At 47.9% G+C, this 18,549-nt stretch overlaps 1 protein-coding gene across 1 annotated transcript in view; it reads right to left on the bottom strand.

Moving 5' to 3' along the window:
* The window catches only part of CHD1L (chromodomain helicase DNA binding protein 1 like), a 45,248-nt gene extending 27,132 nt beyond the window's left edge, over positions 1–18,116 (bottom strand). The window contains exons 1-10 of the mRNA XM_055140166.1: positions 17,925–18,116; positions 14,974–15,086; positions 13,230–13,336; positions 12,646–12,760; positions 11,932–11,963; positions 9,971–10,052; positions 7,823–7,985; positions 3,825–3,980; positions 2,464–2,556; positions 1,013–1,109 (exon numbers count right to left, since the gene is read on the bottom strand). Coding sequence (XP_054996141.1) covers positions 1,013–1,109; positions 2,464–2,556; positions 3,825–3,980; positions 7,823–7,985; positions 9,971–10,052; positions 11,932–11,963; positions 12,646–12,760; positions 13,230–13,336; positions 14,974–15,086; positions 17,925–18,057 — 1,091 coding nt within the window. The 5' untranslated portion in view covers positions 18,058–18,116. The remainder of the gene's footprint in view (positions 1–1,012; positions 1,110–2,463; positions 2,557–3,824; positions 3,981–7,822; positions 7,986–9,970; positions 10,053–11,931; positions 11,964–12,645; positions 12,761–13,229; positions 13,337–14,973; positions 15,087–17,924) is intronic.
* Positions 18,117–18,549: the final 433 nt, after the last annotated feature.

The following is an 18,549-nucleotide window of genomic DNA, read 5'->3' as shown; positions in this document are numbered from 1 at the left end:
TTACCAGTCGGTATTTTAATTTTGCCTAAACAAAGATATATGATACTGTTAAGACAGTATTCTCACAGGAAAACTAATTTAATCTGAGTGTTCAATGGGTATAAGAGCAATGATGGAGAACTCTAAGATTCTAGTCCCAGGTGGGTGGGGAAAGGAGTGGGGTTGAGGACCTCAGTTCAGATCCCATTACTGCCATCTGCTGCTCTCTGCAACCTCTCTGGCCTGTCCCATCCACTGTAACACGAAAAGGCTGAAGAGAAGGTGAGTCTGTGTCCCCCTCTAGTTCCGACCCACTCATCCACAGACAGCAAAGCACAGTAAGACACACAATCACTTGCCTTGCACATTCTGAATGCTGGCAGATGTTCCCAGATCTGGAGTTTTAGGTGGGCCCAGGTCCTCACAGAATAGTTGTCCCAAAGAGACAACTGTGAGATCCCTAGAAATTTGGATTTATTTTTTTCTAGATGCTTCTATACTGCTGGGAATCAGATGCATGCCACATTCCTGAGCACTCAGCCAATCCTTTACAAGGTCCAGAAGGGAACTGATCTCTCAAAGCCCCAACCCAGGTCTCTGGAAAAAAGTCCTCAAGTTCTCCCTGGGTTCAAACCAAGCCCCAAAGTCAAGAAAAAAGTAGTATTTACTGAGCCTGTACTATGTACCAATCCAATGCAAGATAATTCAGATGTGTCTGCTATTATCAAGCCTCCCTGTGAGAACAAACAATACAGAGGAGTGATACAGATAATACAGACCGGGTAACCAGAGAGCAGAGTAAGCCAGAGCACGACTAAGAGCTAGAGCAGGACCCCACGGGGAGAATCCAGGCAAGGACAGCACAAGTTTTAGAGGACTGAGAGGGATGGGATGGGGTGTGAGGCAGCGGCAGAGAAAGAGAACTTTAGTCACTCTCTTGAGCAAAGCAAACTGGAAGCAGCCCCCCAAGTCAGTGAGCTGCTTACGCCCCTGGCCCCAACAGTCACAGGCTCGGGGGAAAGTGTCAAGCGACCTGGGATACAGGAATGCCAGCAGCTTGTCCAGCAGATGAAGTTTCCCACTGGCCTCGATCAGGTGCTCTCCAATCTCAAAAGGCTCGGGTTCCACCCCTGGGAAAGAAAGCAATCTCCCATGTGAAATAATCCCCTCCCCAGGCAGGACAGCCCCCTCAGGGGAGGAGCCTCTGGCCAGCCACAGTAAGAAGTCAGGCTTCCGGCTCCCGGGGGGGGGGTGTCACAGCTCTCTCTAAGGCATCTCGCCATTACTTACCTGCATGATAGCACAGCGTAAAACCACGGCGCGTGACATACCCAAGACACTCAATGTACATTCATCCAAGGAACAAACCCACTCCTAATAAGGGAAACTGAGACACAAGGAGATGCTACAGGCTAAAGAGACCAAAACTTACTCTAGGGGAAAAAAAAATTAAGAAACAGCTTTGACCCATAAACTCATAAATTCTCCTGAGGGGTGGCCTTGAGAATAACGTGGAGGTGGGCCAGCAGACAACACAACAGGCTGGAATGCAGGCCATGCATCCAAGGGCTGTGACCCCAGCACCACAGACCCTCAGGAGTGACCGAGCCCTAGCAAAGAGTCTGGAGTAGCCTCTGAGCTCCACTAAGTATGGCCCACCAGCAAAAATATCTTTCCGAAACCTACCTGTTCCCAGCATTCCTTTCCCTTAAATTTCTTACATACACCGAAAAAAATATTCTGACATTTTTATCCCTACAAATATAGTATGGATATTTCCCAGAAAAGTAAGAATAGAGCTACCGTAAGAATCGGCAACTTCCATTCATGGTTCCCTACCCACAAGACAGAAAAACACTCATTCAAAAGGAACATTTTTCACTGTAGCACTCAGCATACTAGCTAAGCTACAGGTGTCCAATGACAGGTAGATCACCATGGTGTAGAATATATACACAACGGAATACTATGCAGCTGCAAGCAAGGATGAGGTCATGCAATTCAGGGCAACCTGGACAGAACTGGTGGATATCCTGTTAAGTCAGAAAAAAAAAGGACAAACACCCAATGATCTAACTCATCTGTGGAATACAGAATAACTGGATCAGGGAACACAAAGTATCAAAGGGGGCTGTCTGGGGGGCTGTCCTGTGCCCTATGTGATAAATGAGGACAGGAAAGGGAAAATATCAAGGGGGAGGGAGGCAGAGAGTAAGAAGAACAAGAAGACAAAAAAGAAATAAAAAGAGGCAGACAGGAGGTGAGGGGGCAGGAGTGAGGGGCGGGCCCCCTGGCTGGGGTAGGGATGGGGTACAGGCATATATTCAAACCACAGAGCCAACATCATTAGTTTAAGACTGAAACTACAATAATCGAACTTAAACAAACAGACAGGAAATACAGGCAATTCTTTCCATTGGCTACAATGTCACCCACAAAAAAAAAAAAATGATAACTTGGGAGGGGTAAAGGGCAATGTCTCACCATCAAACAAATACGGGTGATCCACACACTTTCGAAGCTGGGACAAGACATTCTGAAGTTTCACTTTCTTCGCCATCTCATTATCAAAGGCATCTGAAATTTTTTTTTAACAAAGGCAAATTGGTTACTGAACAAAACCAAACCTCCGTGTTCCCATACCTGCCTTTAAGTTGTTTAAATAATATCTTTCAAGCTTACAATAACCTCCCAAATTTCAACAACTTGCATGAAGAATCACACAGGTCAGCTGCACATGCCTGACATGCATGGGCTCCTGCTTCAATCCCTGGCAACACACGGGACCCTGAGCCCCACGGAGAGGCCCTGGCAGCCCCAAGCACACCCAGGCATGGCCACGGGGGTCCTTCACCCTAGAGCGGCAGCAGTGAAGCGTCCTCGGGCCTGATCACTGAACCATCTGGACCACGGAACCAATTGTTACCAGGGGTCCCCCAAATGCCTAAGCACTGTTGGGGCGTCCAACCCCACCACAGAAGAATTAGCAATATATCCATATGCAGTTTTCTTTTTTTCCTTTTTTGGGTGGGGGCCTCATCAGCACTGCGCAGGGCTTACTCCTGGCTCTGCACTCAGGGACCAATCCTGGCACGGCCCAGGGGACCAAATGGGGTGCCAGGGATCAAACCAGGCTCAGCCACATTCAAGGCAAGAACCCTCTACCCACTCTCTATCACTCCAGCCCCATACAAAGTTTTCTTAACCATAATTTGTTTGAAAAGGAAGCCTAGGGCAGAGAGCAGGGTGCTTCCTTGTACACAGCTGACCCAGGTTCAATCCCCATCATGGTCTACGGTCCCCTGAACACAGCCAAGAGTGATCCCCGAGCCCAGAGCCAGGAAGAAGCTCTGAGTTTGCCAGGTGTGAACACAACAACAACAACAATAATAATAATGAAAGGAAGCCTAACTATAAATGGAACTCAGGACTACTTTGCTATTTTTTGTTTTCAATATACTAAAATTCCTCCTGTCACTGCTATTGTGGTGCCAAGCAACCCCCAAATGCAAACCAGGGTGTCCATTCCTAATCTCCCACACCACTCCCAGTCTGCAACATGCTCACATGCCAGGGAGAGAAGATCCCTGAGAAGCCTGGGAGTGTTTGCTGAGCTACAGGCAAGAGCAGAGCCGAGGGAAAGGAGGAAAGCTCACACGAGCAACAATCAAAAAGTGAGACTGTTGTGTGGGACGGAACGCTGCCAGGCTCACACAGCTGACTCACACGTTACACAGAATGCAAAGTTCCCTCCCGTACTGCTTCTAGACAAAACAAGCCCGATCATTTTCCTACATGAAACCCCCGCCCCCAGGGGCTCCTCAGGCGCAATGTCCTCTCCTCACCTAGGTCTTTCATCAGAATGGCCTTGTAGTACTTCTTCTGCAGTGCTGACATGCCGTGGTATATCACTACTTCCGTCTTCTCGGGAAGCTCCGCTGCCACCTCCGCCTTCACTCGCCGCAGCAGAAAGGGCTGTAAGAGTCTGTGGAGTTCACTAGCTGCACAGAAGGAGAAACCAAGACAATCAACTCTGAGACCACTTATATGGCCACTGATTTTTATTTATTTGTAGGCCAAGTCTGCAAGCAAGGTTAAAATGGTAAAAAAATAATAATAATAATTAATATTTGTTTAATGAAAGAACCGTGACTTACCAAGTAACTAATGGTAGAGTTTTAGGCATAGAATATTTCAACACCAATCCCACCCCCAGAGTCTACTTCCCTCCACCAGGGTTCCCATATTCCATCTCCACCCCCACGCCTGTCACCTTGACAAGCACATTACAAAGTCTGGAGGCAGCAGCTTAGACCTGTTCTCAGTGTGGCCGAGCCTGTGGTCTGGCTTTACAGCTGTACCACCTTCCCACATCACCAGTATAATGGAAGCCCCTACCACAGCCAGTTCCCCCCATGACTTCCTTCCTCAGCTCCTTCCTTCCCACGCTTGATTTCTTTCCTTCTCTGTCCTCCTCCCGAAGCTCTGGGGTCAAAGGTGATCTAGGCTTCCTCCCTTAACTACATGACATTTAGGGTGGTAACTTTTCATAGTATTTATTCCTTCCATGGGTTCCTCTCCCAGTTTCTTTTGGAATCATTACTGGCTCTTCATCACGTGATTTTTTGGATGTCACTGGAACCTTGGTGGTGGTGGTGAATCTTGTACTTATTTACAAGTACAGCTATGTGTGCCCAGTGACCTGAAAGTCTATGATGTCGTAAACTAAAGATAAATCAATTTTAAAAAATTTTAAAAAACAAGAATACTCAACTTTTGTTTGGGAGCCATACCTTGTGGTGTTCAGGGCTCACTCCTGGCTCTGTGCTCAGGGGTCACTCCTGGAGGGGCTCAGGGGACCATATGGGGTGCCAGGAGAGTAACCAGAATCAGACACGTGCACGGCAGACTCTTAAATCCCTGTACAATCTCTCCAGCCCAGGCAGAATCAAAGAACTTGATTCTTACCAGTAATCTCATTCACATCACTGTATCACTGTCACTGTCAATGTTTGTCGATTTACTCGAGTGGGCACCAGTAACGTCTTTATTCCTTTCAGCCCTGAGATTTTAGCAGCCTCTCCTTACTTGTTTTTCCCAGTAATTGGAGGCTCTTTCAGGGCCAGGGGAATGAGACCTATCATTGCTGTTTTTGGCATATCGAATATGCCACAGGTAGCTTGCCAGGCTCTGCCCCATGCGGGAGAGATACTCTCGGCAGCTTGCTGCTTCTCCAAGAGGTATGTATATACTGTCATCCCACTGATCAACAATTTGCTCGAGCAGGCCCAGTAACATCTCCATTCATCCTAGCCCTGAGGTTTTTGCAGCCTCTCCTTACTTGTACTTCCCAATGGTGCCACATTAGAGGCTCTTCAGGTCAGGGGAATGAGACACATCATTGTTACTGTATTTGGCATATGAATATGCCACGGGGAGCTTCCCAGGCTCTCCTGTACAGGCAGCAAACTCTCAGTAGCCTGCCAGGTTCTCCAAGAGGGAGAACTAGGCTATCAGATGTCTCGCGGCTGCAATGCTTCTAGAGCTTACTTCTTTCTAAATTAAGTCTCAATGAAGACTCTCTTGCTTGACAAAAAAAAATAAATAAATGTTTAGAAGTGACATTAAGGGCATATCTGAAGTGACATTAAGGTACAGTAACTTTTTACGCAGGAAAGAGAGAACACACATGCACAAGAGAGAGAAGAGAACTGTCTGCCACAGAGGCAAGCTGGGAGATTTCTACTGGCTGATTTGGTACTTAATAGAAGAACTCTATTCATTACATATGTTTGCTTATCTGATTTGTTTTAGAGAAATAAAAGTTTAGCAACCTATGTAAAATAATAAAAAGTACTGTACATGTAAGGATAGATTCACAGAAAAAGCCATGGCCAAGATTTTTTTGATCTTGTAAAAGAAAACATTTTGTTCAAGTTTCAAGGGCTGGAGCAATAGAGCAGCGGGTAGGGCATTTGCCTTACATGTGGCTGACCTGGGTTCGATTCCTCCATCCCTCCCGGAGAGCCCAGCAAGCTATTAAGAGTATCTTGCCCACACAACAAAGCCTGGCAAGCTATCCGTGGCATATCCGATATGCCAAAACCAGTAACAACAAGGCTCACAATAAAGACGTTACTGGTGCCCACTCGAGTAAATCGATGAGCAACGAGATGACAGTGACAGTGACAGAACTATTTAGTTGTACACTGCCAAAAATAAGAATGAGTTAAGTGATTTCTTAAAGGGAAGATTAATAATTCATTTTTCATTATGCCATATTTGTGGAAGAGAATCTATTTAATGTTTATTACCACAGAGCTCCCATATGTTTGAGAATTAATAACCAGCAGGTACTTGATAATTTGCCAAGCTGTGTGAAAATGACCAGTATTCCTAAAACGATTGCTCTTGACATTTGTATTTATAATAGTTATTCATAACAGTACAAGATGCAGTATTCTAAAAGTATGCTAAGGGGGGTGGTGGGAGGGATACTGGGAACATTGGTGGAAGAGAATGGACACTGGTGGAGGGATGTAAACCAATACAAACATGAAAGTTCATAAGTTTGTAACTGTACCCCACAGTGATTTACTAATAAAAATTTTTTTTAAAAAAGTATGCCGAGGGCTTTAAGATTTTTTTTTAATTGAATCACCATGAGAAACACAATTACAAAATTGTTCATGACTGGGTTTCAGTCATTGGAATGTTCTAACATCTAGACTGTGAACTGAACTAAAATATCAGAAATCCAAAACCAGAGCTCATAGAATCTTCATTCTCAGCAATGAAAAGAAAGTATTAAATGATGCCTTTTCAGCAGGCCTGATTGTTGGGGGGAAACTCCAAACAATAATAGTGAGTTCTTTATTGAAATATTGAATGCATTCAAAGTATAGAGAATAAAATGAAGATTATTAGCTACTTAGGTGGGGGCTGGGTGGGAGGGGGGTATATTGGGTTTCTTGGTGGTGGAACATGTGCACTGGTGAAGGGATGGGATTTCAATCATTATATGACTGAGACTTATACCTGAAAGCTTTGTATTTTTTTTTTCACGGTGATTCAATATAATAAAATTAAATTTTAAAAAAAAAACACGGAACAAAAAAAAAAGTAAAAATTAATCTGAATTGCAGGTGCACAATGAATACTTTCCCAGTATGCATATGCCCCACCGAGGCCTGGCTGAGCGTCTTACATCTCACCGGTAGCCTAAGCTGGGAAGTCATCTCAGTGGGTTCCTCAAGCCATTTCCCCGTGTGGTGGGCGTTATTCTGGGAGACACCGCAACTAGCACGCACACAGCCACAAGCAGGCATGCCTACCGTCTGTTTGGAATGATCATTCTGGTTCAACAGTACATCCCAGATACAGAGAAAAACCTACAAGCCGAGATGCAAAGGTACACGAGAAGATACGGCCTGCGGCTACTATTAAGAACGACTTCCCTCGGCTCCCATCACCTGCCCATCCCAGACGTCTGCGCCCCAACCAGAGTCTGAGGCTCTAGAACCCACAAACTCTGGAGGTAGCATGGGAAGGTAACAATGCCTCAGAGAAATGACATGGTAAAGAAGTCTTAAAATCGACACATTCTTTGCTTTTTAAAACAATTTTGAAGAGAGGTATAAATAGCAGATAATTAACACATCAGGCAATAGCTAACATAACCTTACTTAGCGAGGCTCTTTCATCTCCCTGAAAGGTACCCTCTGGTTACGGATTCTTTTCCTTCTAGAACCATTATAGAAGAAAAAAAAAAAGTAACTGGCCATAACTAGAGAAGTTGCCAGGTACAAACTCCTTGGGCATCACTCAGAGGAAGGAAACTTGCCTGATTCCGAATCATTCGCAATATCCTGGTAACGCTGAATAAAATCTTCCAACTGCTCCCTGGAAAAGATCCTGGGCTCCACAAAGCTGAGGAGGGCATACAGCTCCTGGAGGCTGTTCTGGACAGGGGTGCCGGTCAGCAGGACACTGAAGGTCACTGAGAACTCAATGACATAAACACAAAGTCAGAATTCTGTTTATTCCCCTTTTATTAATTGTACTTTAGGTAATAGGGCTACAATCGTGCTCAAGTTGTACAAAGTTACTGCACAGCCCCACCCACCCAAGTGACCAAGAGCCCCTGTGCTCACGTCCCCTTGGGCCTGGCCCTCCCTCCCGCCCACCACCTCCATTCTTTGCTGACTGACAGTTCTGGTGTGGATGCATCCCTCAGCACCACCCACGTGCTCCAGACTCGCCATCTATTTGGCCAATCAAAGTAACAGCTCTGTACAATGAACACCGCCGAGTTCCCATCACAACCTTTACCCAAAAAGGGGCGCGAAATCGGGTTGTCTATGCACTTTTCTCTAGGAAACATTACACTAGAGTTTCAACTGAAAAAAGGGGGACGGTAATCCCGAGAAGGAGGCAGCTCTGTGGGGATGTGAGTACGCCGCGTCCCACACAGCTAAGTGGAACAGGGTCCCTGAGGTGGACGGAGAAGGTCAGCGGGGTAAGGAGGGCTGGACAAGCAATGCTCATGCAGTGTCTTTCCTGAACAAGCAACAGACTTTTATAGGTCTCTATAAAAGAACCTCTATAGAAGGAAGCAGACACTTGAAAAGTATCCAGGAATGTTCAGGGTACGTAAGTTTAGAACACACTGGGCGTCTAGACCTCAATGTTTCCCTTGGTTATATACTGATACACCTTAGCAACATGTTCTGCCCTAAGACCAGGAAAGAGCCGGCTAGAAAAACAAGAAAGTCAGAATGTGTAACCCCAAAACAATGGTTTCTATAAACCAGCCTTTAGACAAGAACTTTTCCCCAGGACAAGAACTTTCTTAATATTTAACTAGCACAGGCTCCCAACATGAGTAAAATCCCCTTGTGGACAGAAACCGCCTGAGTATTTCCCTGGGCTCCGGCTCCGGGTGGTCACCTGCCTGGCAGCATCTGCCCCTGCAGTGAGAGGGAGCCGAGGGAAACATCAGGCTCCACGAAGACCAGCAAGAAGACCTGCAGTCAGTTCATGGGCTTTGCAAAACTTTCTGGTGCATCAATACAAAAGCTGTAGGGAGATTTGGAGGTGGAGCGGGGCCATGCATAGCTCCAAATGGAAAGAAAGTCTTTAAATCTGAACAACGGGGGCCTTATACAACTAAATTAAAGATAGTACTGTAGCACTGTAGCACTGTCGTCCCATTGCTCATCAATTTGCTCCAGCGGGCACCAGTAACGTCTCCATTGTGAGACTTGTTACTGTTTTTGGCATATTGAATACGCCACGGGTAGCTTGCCAGGCTCTGCCGTGCATGCGGGATACTCTTGGTAGTTTTCCAGGCTCTCTGAGAGAGACAGAGGAATCGAACCCGGGTCAGCCGCGTGCAAGACAAACACCCTACCCCATGCTATCTCTCCACATGGGGTACTGGGGATCAAACCAAGGTCAGACATGTGCAAGGCAAGCGCCCTGCCTGCTATACTTTATCTGCATCCCATAATCAGATTTTTTTAAAAAAAAGAAATTGCCAATGGTGGGAAATGTACACTCGTGAAGGCAGCCTCTGTTGGAACATTCTATGAACATTGTATGACTGAAACCAAATCGTGAACAACTCTATAATTGTGTATCTCACTGATTCAATTAAAAAAAAAAGATAAATTAAGAGCTTCAAAAAAAGAAAGAAAGAAAGAAAGAAATTGCCTCACTGGGACACTTTCCAAAGTATGCGTACTGGACTGCGAAATGGTCCTACTCACTAGATAAGCAGAGTTACATGATCTCCTGTGTAAGACATCAGAGAAGGAGACACCAGGTCATAATAAGCACTACTCTGTCACCTACAAAATGTTCCTTTAGCCCGGAAAAAAAAAAAAACCCACTTCAACTTAATTGACTTTGTCCATGTTTAAACTATATTTTCTAAAACAGAATCCTATTAAAAAAAAAAAAAAAAACTGAGGCTCTGCTGTCAGTTTACCTCTGAAAGTGTCTGATGCAGCAAGGAGCTTTGGTTTTTCAGCCTGTGAGCTTCATCCACGACGAGAACACTCCACGGGAAGCTGCAGGAGAAAATCCGAGGTGAGTGACACGGCACTCCACCCACAACAGACCACCGAGTCCTACTGTACGACAAAGACCCCTGTCTTGTGACAATGGTCACTGCTCGATTAAACCCATAATATCAGAAACATACCCAGACTGCCCTCGTATCAGAGAGCCACCGTGCCCAGGGGCAGGACCGAGGGGAGGAAGGCAGCCAAGGCAGTTTCTTTCCCAAGCAAGGAAGGACCCAGGCACTGCAGACGGAGGCAGAGAGAAAGGAAACATCCAAGACCCAGCGTGAGACACTGCATGGAACTCTCTCAACCTGACTTAGCCCAAAGGATTCAATGAGGTGAGGAGGCAGGAGGGTGCCCCTGAATCAGAGGGAACACGGGTGCAGAAGGTTGGGGGACTTGGTCACACAGTCATAAAGCAAGTCAGACCACAGAGACGGAATTCAAAGCCAGGGGGTGGTTTTAGGAAGGCCCGGAAAGATGGAGCCAATCAATTTGCTGAGATGGAAATTGCCAGCAGCTGTTGGGAGGATATACTTCCTTTCATAATGTCTCAAGAAATCTCAGCAGCAAAGCACATCTTTTGGCGAACACACTTGGGGAGCTGTTCAAATTTTTTAAAAAACTCAAAATATAGGGTCAGGGACGTTGCACAACAGTAGAGCACAGGCCTTGCATGCCTGAGTTCAATCCTCAAGCCTGAGAGTTCAATCCTTGGCTTCACAAAATATGGACTGTGCTCTATGATGCACTATCAAAAACAGAGGAAAATAAAAGAAAAAGAGAAGAAATATAAATTTTTTCATTTGTTATTGATCAGGATTTGTGATTTATGACACTGTCAATAATGGTTTCCCATGCACACAGTTCCAGCACCACACCCATCACCAGTGTGCACACCCGCCTTTCCTAAAGACCCCAACACCCTCCCTTCAAATCCTCCCCCAGCCAACCCAATTGTGTGGATCAGTTGCCTTTGGAACTCTGCTGCCACCATGCTGTGTATTTCTAAGCGCCACATATGAGAGTACACAGCATTTTTAATGATAAATACAGATTAGGCCCCAATAATTGGTGGAGGGAAGTGGACACTGGTGAAGGGATGGGTTTGCAACACTGGACACCTGGAACTGAATCATGAATAACTTTGCAATTCACAGCGATTTAATTTTTTTTTAATTATAATATAAAATAAATCGAAAGGGAAAATGTCCTACATAAGGAACAAAGCAATAGTATTGGGGTTAAGGTATTTGCTTTGCATAGTCACCCCAGTTCCATCTCTGGTACCAGATAGGGTTCCACGAGGGATCTTGGCACCTCCAGGAGTGACCCCTGACCCCAGGGCCAGGAACAAGCCCTGAGCACTGCCAGTGTGGCCCCAAAACAGAAAACCCCTATATAACTAAAGAAGATAATATGATTATACCTTTTCACAAGTTAAAAAATATATATATAAAAGATAATAAAGTGGAAGTTATAAGATTTTTAACTGTAGTTTTTCAAAGGGGTCACTCCTGGCAAAGCCCAGACACTACCAAAGCCTCACCCGGCAGTGCCAAGTGGAGCCAGGGATTAACCACATGACCTCACACATGCTAGGCCTGTCCTCAACCACTGAAGGACCCGATAGGCTTAGCCCTTCCTTTTGCTTGTAAACATTCTGTAGTCCCGTTACATTCTTTTTGCACCTATACATACATCTAAGTATGAGCATGGTAATGAGTGAATGAAATGTAGAGATCCACAACACTGCCCATCTGCTAGCGGAACATGGGCCAGGAAGAGGCAGCACACAAAGCAGGAGACAGAGACAGAGCGTGAGAGACAGGCCTTTCGGGATCCAGTCAACACAACTTCCAATGCAGTGTAACAGACTCACGATTTTAGGAAGGATGCGTCTTTCAAGCAGACCTGGAAAACGAAGGGAAACCTGTGAGAAAGGATGGGAGTGGACGCAACCTGCCATTAAAGCAGTGAATTCCTCGTGAATGCCCCTAAGCTGCAGGCCAAGCCGAGCCACATTCATTCACCAGAGGTTCTGGGCCTGATTTCTAAGCAGCACGGTCCTTAGACAGACAAAGGGCGGTGTCAGGGAAAGGCCCGCTTACACCCGACACAGTCTTACTCATTCCATTCCCGGGCCCAGACACTGCTTCCTGGCCTGTCTGCAGCCCGCCAAAGGGAGCCCTGTGTCCTTGCCCTGGGAAGCCACCCCACAGAGGGGAGAGAAAAGAATCTGACTGGGGGAACTGGGGGGGTGGCAATTGAGTCACACCCAGTAATGCTCGGAGCTTACTCCTGGCTGGTGTCTTCAGGGGACTGTATAGATTGTCAGGGAACAAACCTGGGCCAGCCACATGCAAGGCAGGTGCCCTCCCCGCTGACCATCCCTCCAGCCCTGAGAGAAAACTAAGCTGAAGAAGGGGAGAGAGAACCAACTTGGAAGACAATCTCATTCTTCCATAACAACCTCTCTCTAAAAACCTGATAAAAGCAGACACACACCCCCGCCCCCTGCCCCCCAAGCCCAGGAAAATGTGAGCTCTCCAAAAAATAAAACCACCCCAGGGGATTTTTCTGAGCTCACAGGTACCTCAAAGGTGGTCAGTAGGACATGAAAACGAGGCTCCTGCTTGAGGTCTTGCTGTAAGCTGGCTCGGTCCTCCTTGTCACCGGCATACGTCACACACGACAGACCTGGCGCAAACCTGAAGCCAGGGAAAGAGGAAGATGAATGGAAGCGTGGAGCCTTGGGCAAGGGCTGCAGGCCTGGAGGGTCCCAGAGACAGCCCTGAGGCCCAGGAGGCCCAAACGCTGGGGAAGGGATGGAGTGGATGAACATCTGCGAGGATCTTACACCAACTCCAAAAAGGGTTTTTCCACCCTGGTTAACTACTGTATATGTGAACAGGAGAGAGACATCCCCCTTACTTCAGGAAAACGTATGTATTACAAATGAGCACTGGCCTTCAAAGTGCTATTACAATAAGAGCCCTTCACCCTGCCACCCCCTGCAATCTTCAGAATCTCAGGTCAGACTGACTCTTCTGGAAGAAATCGAGGCACTGCTTGGGACAATGCATGAATTTTATCCTACTCCATATAATCTCCATCAAACACTCATGATCTGTTTTAGCAATGAGATTTCCACCACTCTGCCTCTCTCTACCTCCTTACCTCTCCATCTCCTCTTTCCAGTTGCTCAAAACAGACAAAGGACATAGGATCAGAAACGGTCCTTCATCATTTAGTCTTCCAGTCAAATAGAGGAAGAGAGCAATGGTCTGAAACACAGACAAAGAGGCAATTTGGGTCACATCACCACATGACAAGTGGTCACAGATCTCCAACCACCTGTAGGAGCCTTTTACAGAAGATTTGGTTTTCAAAAATGAAATGTGCACTTTCTCTCATTAGTAGAGTTCTTCATTCCTCAGAAACCAAGCAGGCTTTAATGACTGCCAAAGAAATTTGTGGCAACAGTTTGTGAGCAATGGTGCTCAGCATTTGAATTTGAACCTCCAATGTAAAGGGGAAAAAATCAGGAAGTGCAACAGAAATCAATGAAAACAATGCAAGTAATGCGCAAGACTGGGAATCATCTGAAGACCAAAGATAATAATCAAGAAGACCAAAAGTAAGGTGACCTCACTGCCTGCCAGTCAGGAGTCTACAGCATAAGGCCAAGGGAACCCACAGGAGTCTCTGTGCCCGCCCTAAGTGCCCGCTGCCTGGCACCCACACACATTCGAAAACCTCAGAGGTCTTGATTATAATTATGATTATAATCAAAACCTTAAATGAACACATCTCCAACACCTGGTCAGACTAGCCCGGATCCACACCTGCTCCTGTCTGGCATTTAGCTACGAAGGATAGACCCCAGGGGCGACTGAGCTGCCGTGTCGCCTCAGGCAACCCTCTGGGTGTCTAGAAACTTGTGCTTCCCTGGTTCCTGATCAAGCAGTCTCTTTGCGTCTCCTGTCTGCACTGGTGTCCTCTGGCACCCGACAGATAAACTTAAGGGGTGTGCAGTTTGGAGTCTCCCCTGATCCAAGCTCACCACAGACTCTGGAACTTCCTGTGGGAGCTGGAACTTCCTGTGGGAGCTGGCAGAGGAAACAGGAAATCGCCCCTACCCACTGAGGCACAGGCAGTGGGGTTAGAAATGACTCAGGAAAGTGGATAAGGTATTTATGAGGCAGACAGAGACCACCTGCTCCCAAGATAAGTCTAACTGCTCTACCAAAAGGAAAACAATGCCCGTTATGGCGATTCTGTTAGGCCACGGCTAGATCACGGTAGAGGCACCGTTTAAAACCATCCACAATCCCACGATCCCAGGTGGATTTCTGCCACAGGATTGTCCCTGGAACACTGCTGAAGGCCAGGGGCCAGCCCGAGGTCTCTTGATCACCACCCTCCCCCACCCAAATAATAAACAATAAAACTGTGCCCATTACTCGAAAGACTAACTTTTTTTTTTAGCAGTTAAGATGATTTTTTTGTTTTTTATTAATTAATTTATTTTTTAATTAGTGAATCACCATGAGGGTACAGTTACAGATTTATACATTTTTGTGCTCATGTTTCCCTCATACAAAGTTCGAGAACCCATCCCTTCACCAGTGCCCATTCTCCACCACAAATAAATCCAGCATCCCTCCCACCCTCCCCAATCCCATCTCCCCCCACCCCACCCTGCCACTGTGGCAGGGTATTCCCTTTTGTTCTCTCTCTCTAATTAGGTGTTGTGGTTTGCAATAAAGGTGCTGAATGGCCACTGTGTTCAGTCCCTAGTCGAAAGACTAACTCTTAACAAGAGCTCAGGCATCCTCTCGATAACAGACGAATAACTGGCAGCTCAGGGAGTGGCCGGCTGTCTCAAAGCTCTACTGACGGGTGCCCCCATGTCACTCACCTGGCACGTCTTACCCAGGCCCATCTCGTCGCCCAGGATGCAGCCATTATGACTGAGGAAGCGCTGAGCCAGCCAGTTCACTCCCTCCAGCTGATAAGGACGCAAAGTAATCCCTAGAACGAGAACTATGCTAAGTGCAAAGAACCAATGTTCCCACACACACAGCTCTGATCTCACTCTTCACCTAGAGAACAGCCCACACCCCTGTCACTCAAACCTTACTGCCTCTATCTGCCAAGAAACTATGGCCGTGTAAGCACTCGCTGACTCTTCAGTTACATCTCAAACAGACTCAGTCCCCACAATATTCACAGTCACAAAGAGCCCGTCAGTGCTGCAGGATACACGTAACAGATGGAAAGTCAACCTGGACTTGGCTTCTGTGAGTTCTGAGTCCTACACCAGAGTCCATACTAGAAAATGAGGCATTACTGATGCGATATAATAAAAAAACAAAAGTTGGAAGCTATATTCATTTTGTTGTTGTTGTTAATTTGCTTTGTTTTGTTTGGGGGCCATATCCAGCAGGGCTCAGGGCTTACTCCAGGCTCTGTGCTCCCGGATCACTCCTGGCACATGCAAGGCAACTGCCTTCCCGGCTGTGCCCTCTCCTGCCACGTTCATCTTCTCACTTAGCTGAAACCACTTAAGTCTGCCATCAGGGCTAAAGAATCGAGCCAAAGTTCCCTGTCTATAGACCTACAGAGAAGCAGTGCTGATAAGGACAGAAGTGACGGAGCACATGGGAGGCTTAAAAAGCACTAACCCGGACTCCACATAAGGTTTTCAGCCCCCAGAAGCCCCAGGTGGGAAAAGGTGCCCAACCACCGCCTTTTCCCCCTGGCGGCTCGGGGGCGCCATCTTCCAGAGGCCAATGGACAGACAGGTTTGGGCCCGCAGTGGCTAGGCACGTGGGCCTCACGGGACGGAGGTGGGGCTGGCCCTTTCCACCCCCTCTCCCACAAGACCCCAAGTGGCTGCCCACCAACAGCTTCTCTGGCTCCTGATCGAGTTGCTGAACGGCCATCATCCTAGAGACTCAGAAACAAATCTCAGAACCCAGCAGTTTTGGGCAGAAATCCCTCCAGATTTAATTATTAAAATTATAGAATTCCAAAGTCATATGCTACTCATATCATAATCAGCAATAGAAAAAAAAAAGTGTCTAATGTTGCCTTTTCCTCAGATCTAAGTGTTGGGGGGAAAATATCAAATAACAATGGTGGGTCCAGTGTCGAAATATTGAATGTAGTCAAAGTAGAGAGAGTAATGTGGAAATCATCTGCCACACAGGTAGGGGGAGGGTGTGGGATGGGGGGGTATACTGGGGTTTTTGGTGGTGAAAAATGTACACTGGTGAAGGAACAGATGTTTCATCATTGTATGACGGAGACTTAAACTCGAAAACTTTCTAACTGCTCTCACGGTAATTCAATAAATAAATTTAAAAGAAAAAAGAGCACTAGAGCAGGCAGCAGAACTGTCTGAGAGCCTGTCTCTGGCACACTGTATGCCTGGAAAGTCAACTATGAATAACTTTGTAGATTAAGATGCCTTAATTTAAAAAAATATATACACACAAAAATATGTAAAATAGGGGCTGGAGCGATAGCACAGAGGTAGGCACGCAGCCTATCTGGGTTCGATTCCCAGCATCCGATTGTTAGGGCACGGTTCTGGATCTCCGACCGCAGACAAGAACCACGCAGGAATGCAGCCAGCAAGAGGGTAGTTTATTAAGCTGGCTAGCCAGGGTCGTACACACGCATACAGCGACACGCAGGTCTCATGTGCGAGGCAAGACCCCGAGCTTCTTCAAAGGAGATCTTAGATAGGCCTTCACCGGCCGTTACAGCAGAGCCCGCGCATCTCATAGCCAATAGATTTGTAATGATACATATTTCCCTGACCAACCCATTAAGAAGGACATCACTCCTTAGCCTATAGTTTTAGGGATCAGCATTTGCGTCGATGTTCAGGAATGTCCTGGGTTTTAGGGCAGTCATGGGTCTAGTGGCATGGGTGTTGTAGGAGGCATGTAAGAGGCATCTGGTTATCTGGTCTGACTTGCAACCTGGGGCACCTGTATCCAAGTTCCTTGCTCAGGGGCAGAAAAACAAGTTATTCTGCAATGCGGGCTCCTGTACAAAGAATCTTGAGAAAGCTAAACTAATTCCTAAGGTCTGTTCTGGGCCAATTCCTTACACCATATGGTCCCCTGAGCACGCCAGGGTTAATTCCTGAGTGCAGAGCGAGGGGTAAACCCCTGTGCATCAACGGGTGTAACCCAAAAAGAAAAAAAAAAAAGGAAAATAAGTAAAAAAAGGAAAATAAAATAAAAAGTGAAACAATTATTTAACTCAGAAATAAATATACATATATACACCTATCTCCAAATGTAGACCAAGTGCTGGAAACACAACATGTTAACAGGACGCTGGAGATTAAATTTTTGATAAACATTTTACAGAGAACACGTAGCTTACTCTGGTAAACAGAAATAGGAATTCTAAGTCACTCAAGTTTATTCCCTCTGAGAATCCCTATTTCCTGTATTTTTTTTTTCTCCTTCTCCACTACCAAATTTCTCTATTTCCCTGTTCCTTCACCCCTGGCCCGCCCGAGCGCGCATGCACTGCTCCGGCTGCACCGTGCAAAGGCCGGAGCCCGCCCGGGGTGAGCCCTGACCCCTGAGCCCCGCCGGGTGTGAGAGACCCCCCGACAGGTATCAAGAACACCTGGGGTCGCCCCGGCCCAGCGCTGCCCCGCTGGCGCCCGAGACCCCCGACCTGGCCGAGCATTCCGGACCCCGGCCCGGGGAGGACCCCCCGCCGGGCGCAGGCGGTCGGCGCGGAAGGAAACGGAGCCGGACACGAGCCCCGAGCTCCGCGGCAGCCCCCAGGAGCCCCGCGACCGTCCCGCAGCCCCCACTCCCCGCGCGCGGGACTCACCCGTCAGGCCCCACTGCCGCAAGTCCTGCTCCTGCACCCGCGCATGCAGCCCCGCCGCCCCGCTCTGCGCCGCCAGCGCCTGCAGGAAACGGGGCTCGCGGCCCGGGCGGGTGGCGGACACCGCGCGCTCCATGGACCGTCTCCGCCGGGACCCTGCGCCGCGCGCCGCGCGCCGCGCTTCCTGCCCGCCGCGCGCCGCCCACCGGGCGCAGCCGCCGCCGCCGCCGCCGCCGCCGCCAGAGGGCGCTGCCTGTCTGCCGCGCGCCGCTCATCGGGCGCAACCGCCGCCGCCGCCGCCAGAGGGCGCTGCCTGCCCGCCGCGCGCAGCCCACCCGGGTGCAGATACCCCGCGCCATCCTCCTCACCCCCAATTGCACCGCCCCCCACGACAGTCACCGCCGCCGCCGCCGCCAGAGGGCGTTGACTACTCCACACACAGCCACCCCGCGGGGGGGGCCAGCCGCCGCCAGGGGGCGCCACCAGCAACACAAGCACCGTCCAGCCCAAAGCACGCACAACCCGCCTAGGGTGCCCTGCACCTCCCCACCAGGGCTCCTCCTGTACGAGGGGCTTCTACAGGCTCAGGGACTCCTATGGTGCAGGTGCACCTAGGACTCCCGGGATT

Source organism: Sorex araneus, chromosome 5 (genome assembly GCF_027595985.1).
Source record: "Sorex araneus isolate mSorAra2 chromosome 5, mSorAra2.pri, whole genome shotgun sequence".
NCBI classification, from domain to species: domain Eukaryota; kingdom Metazoa; phylum Chordata; class Mammalia; order Eulipotyphla; family Soricidae; genus Sorex; species Sorex araneus.
This window is presented reverse-complemented; position numbering and strand designations above follow the sequence as displayed.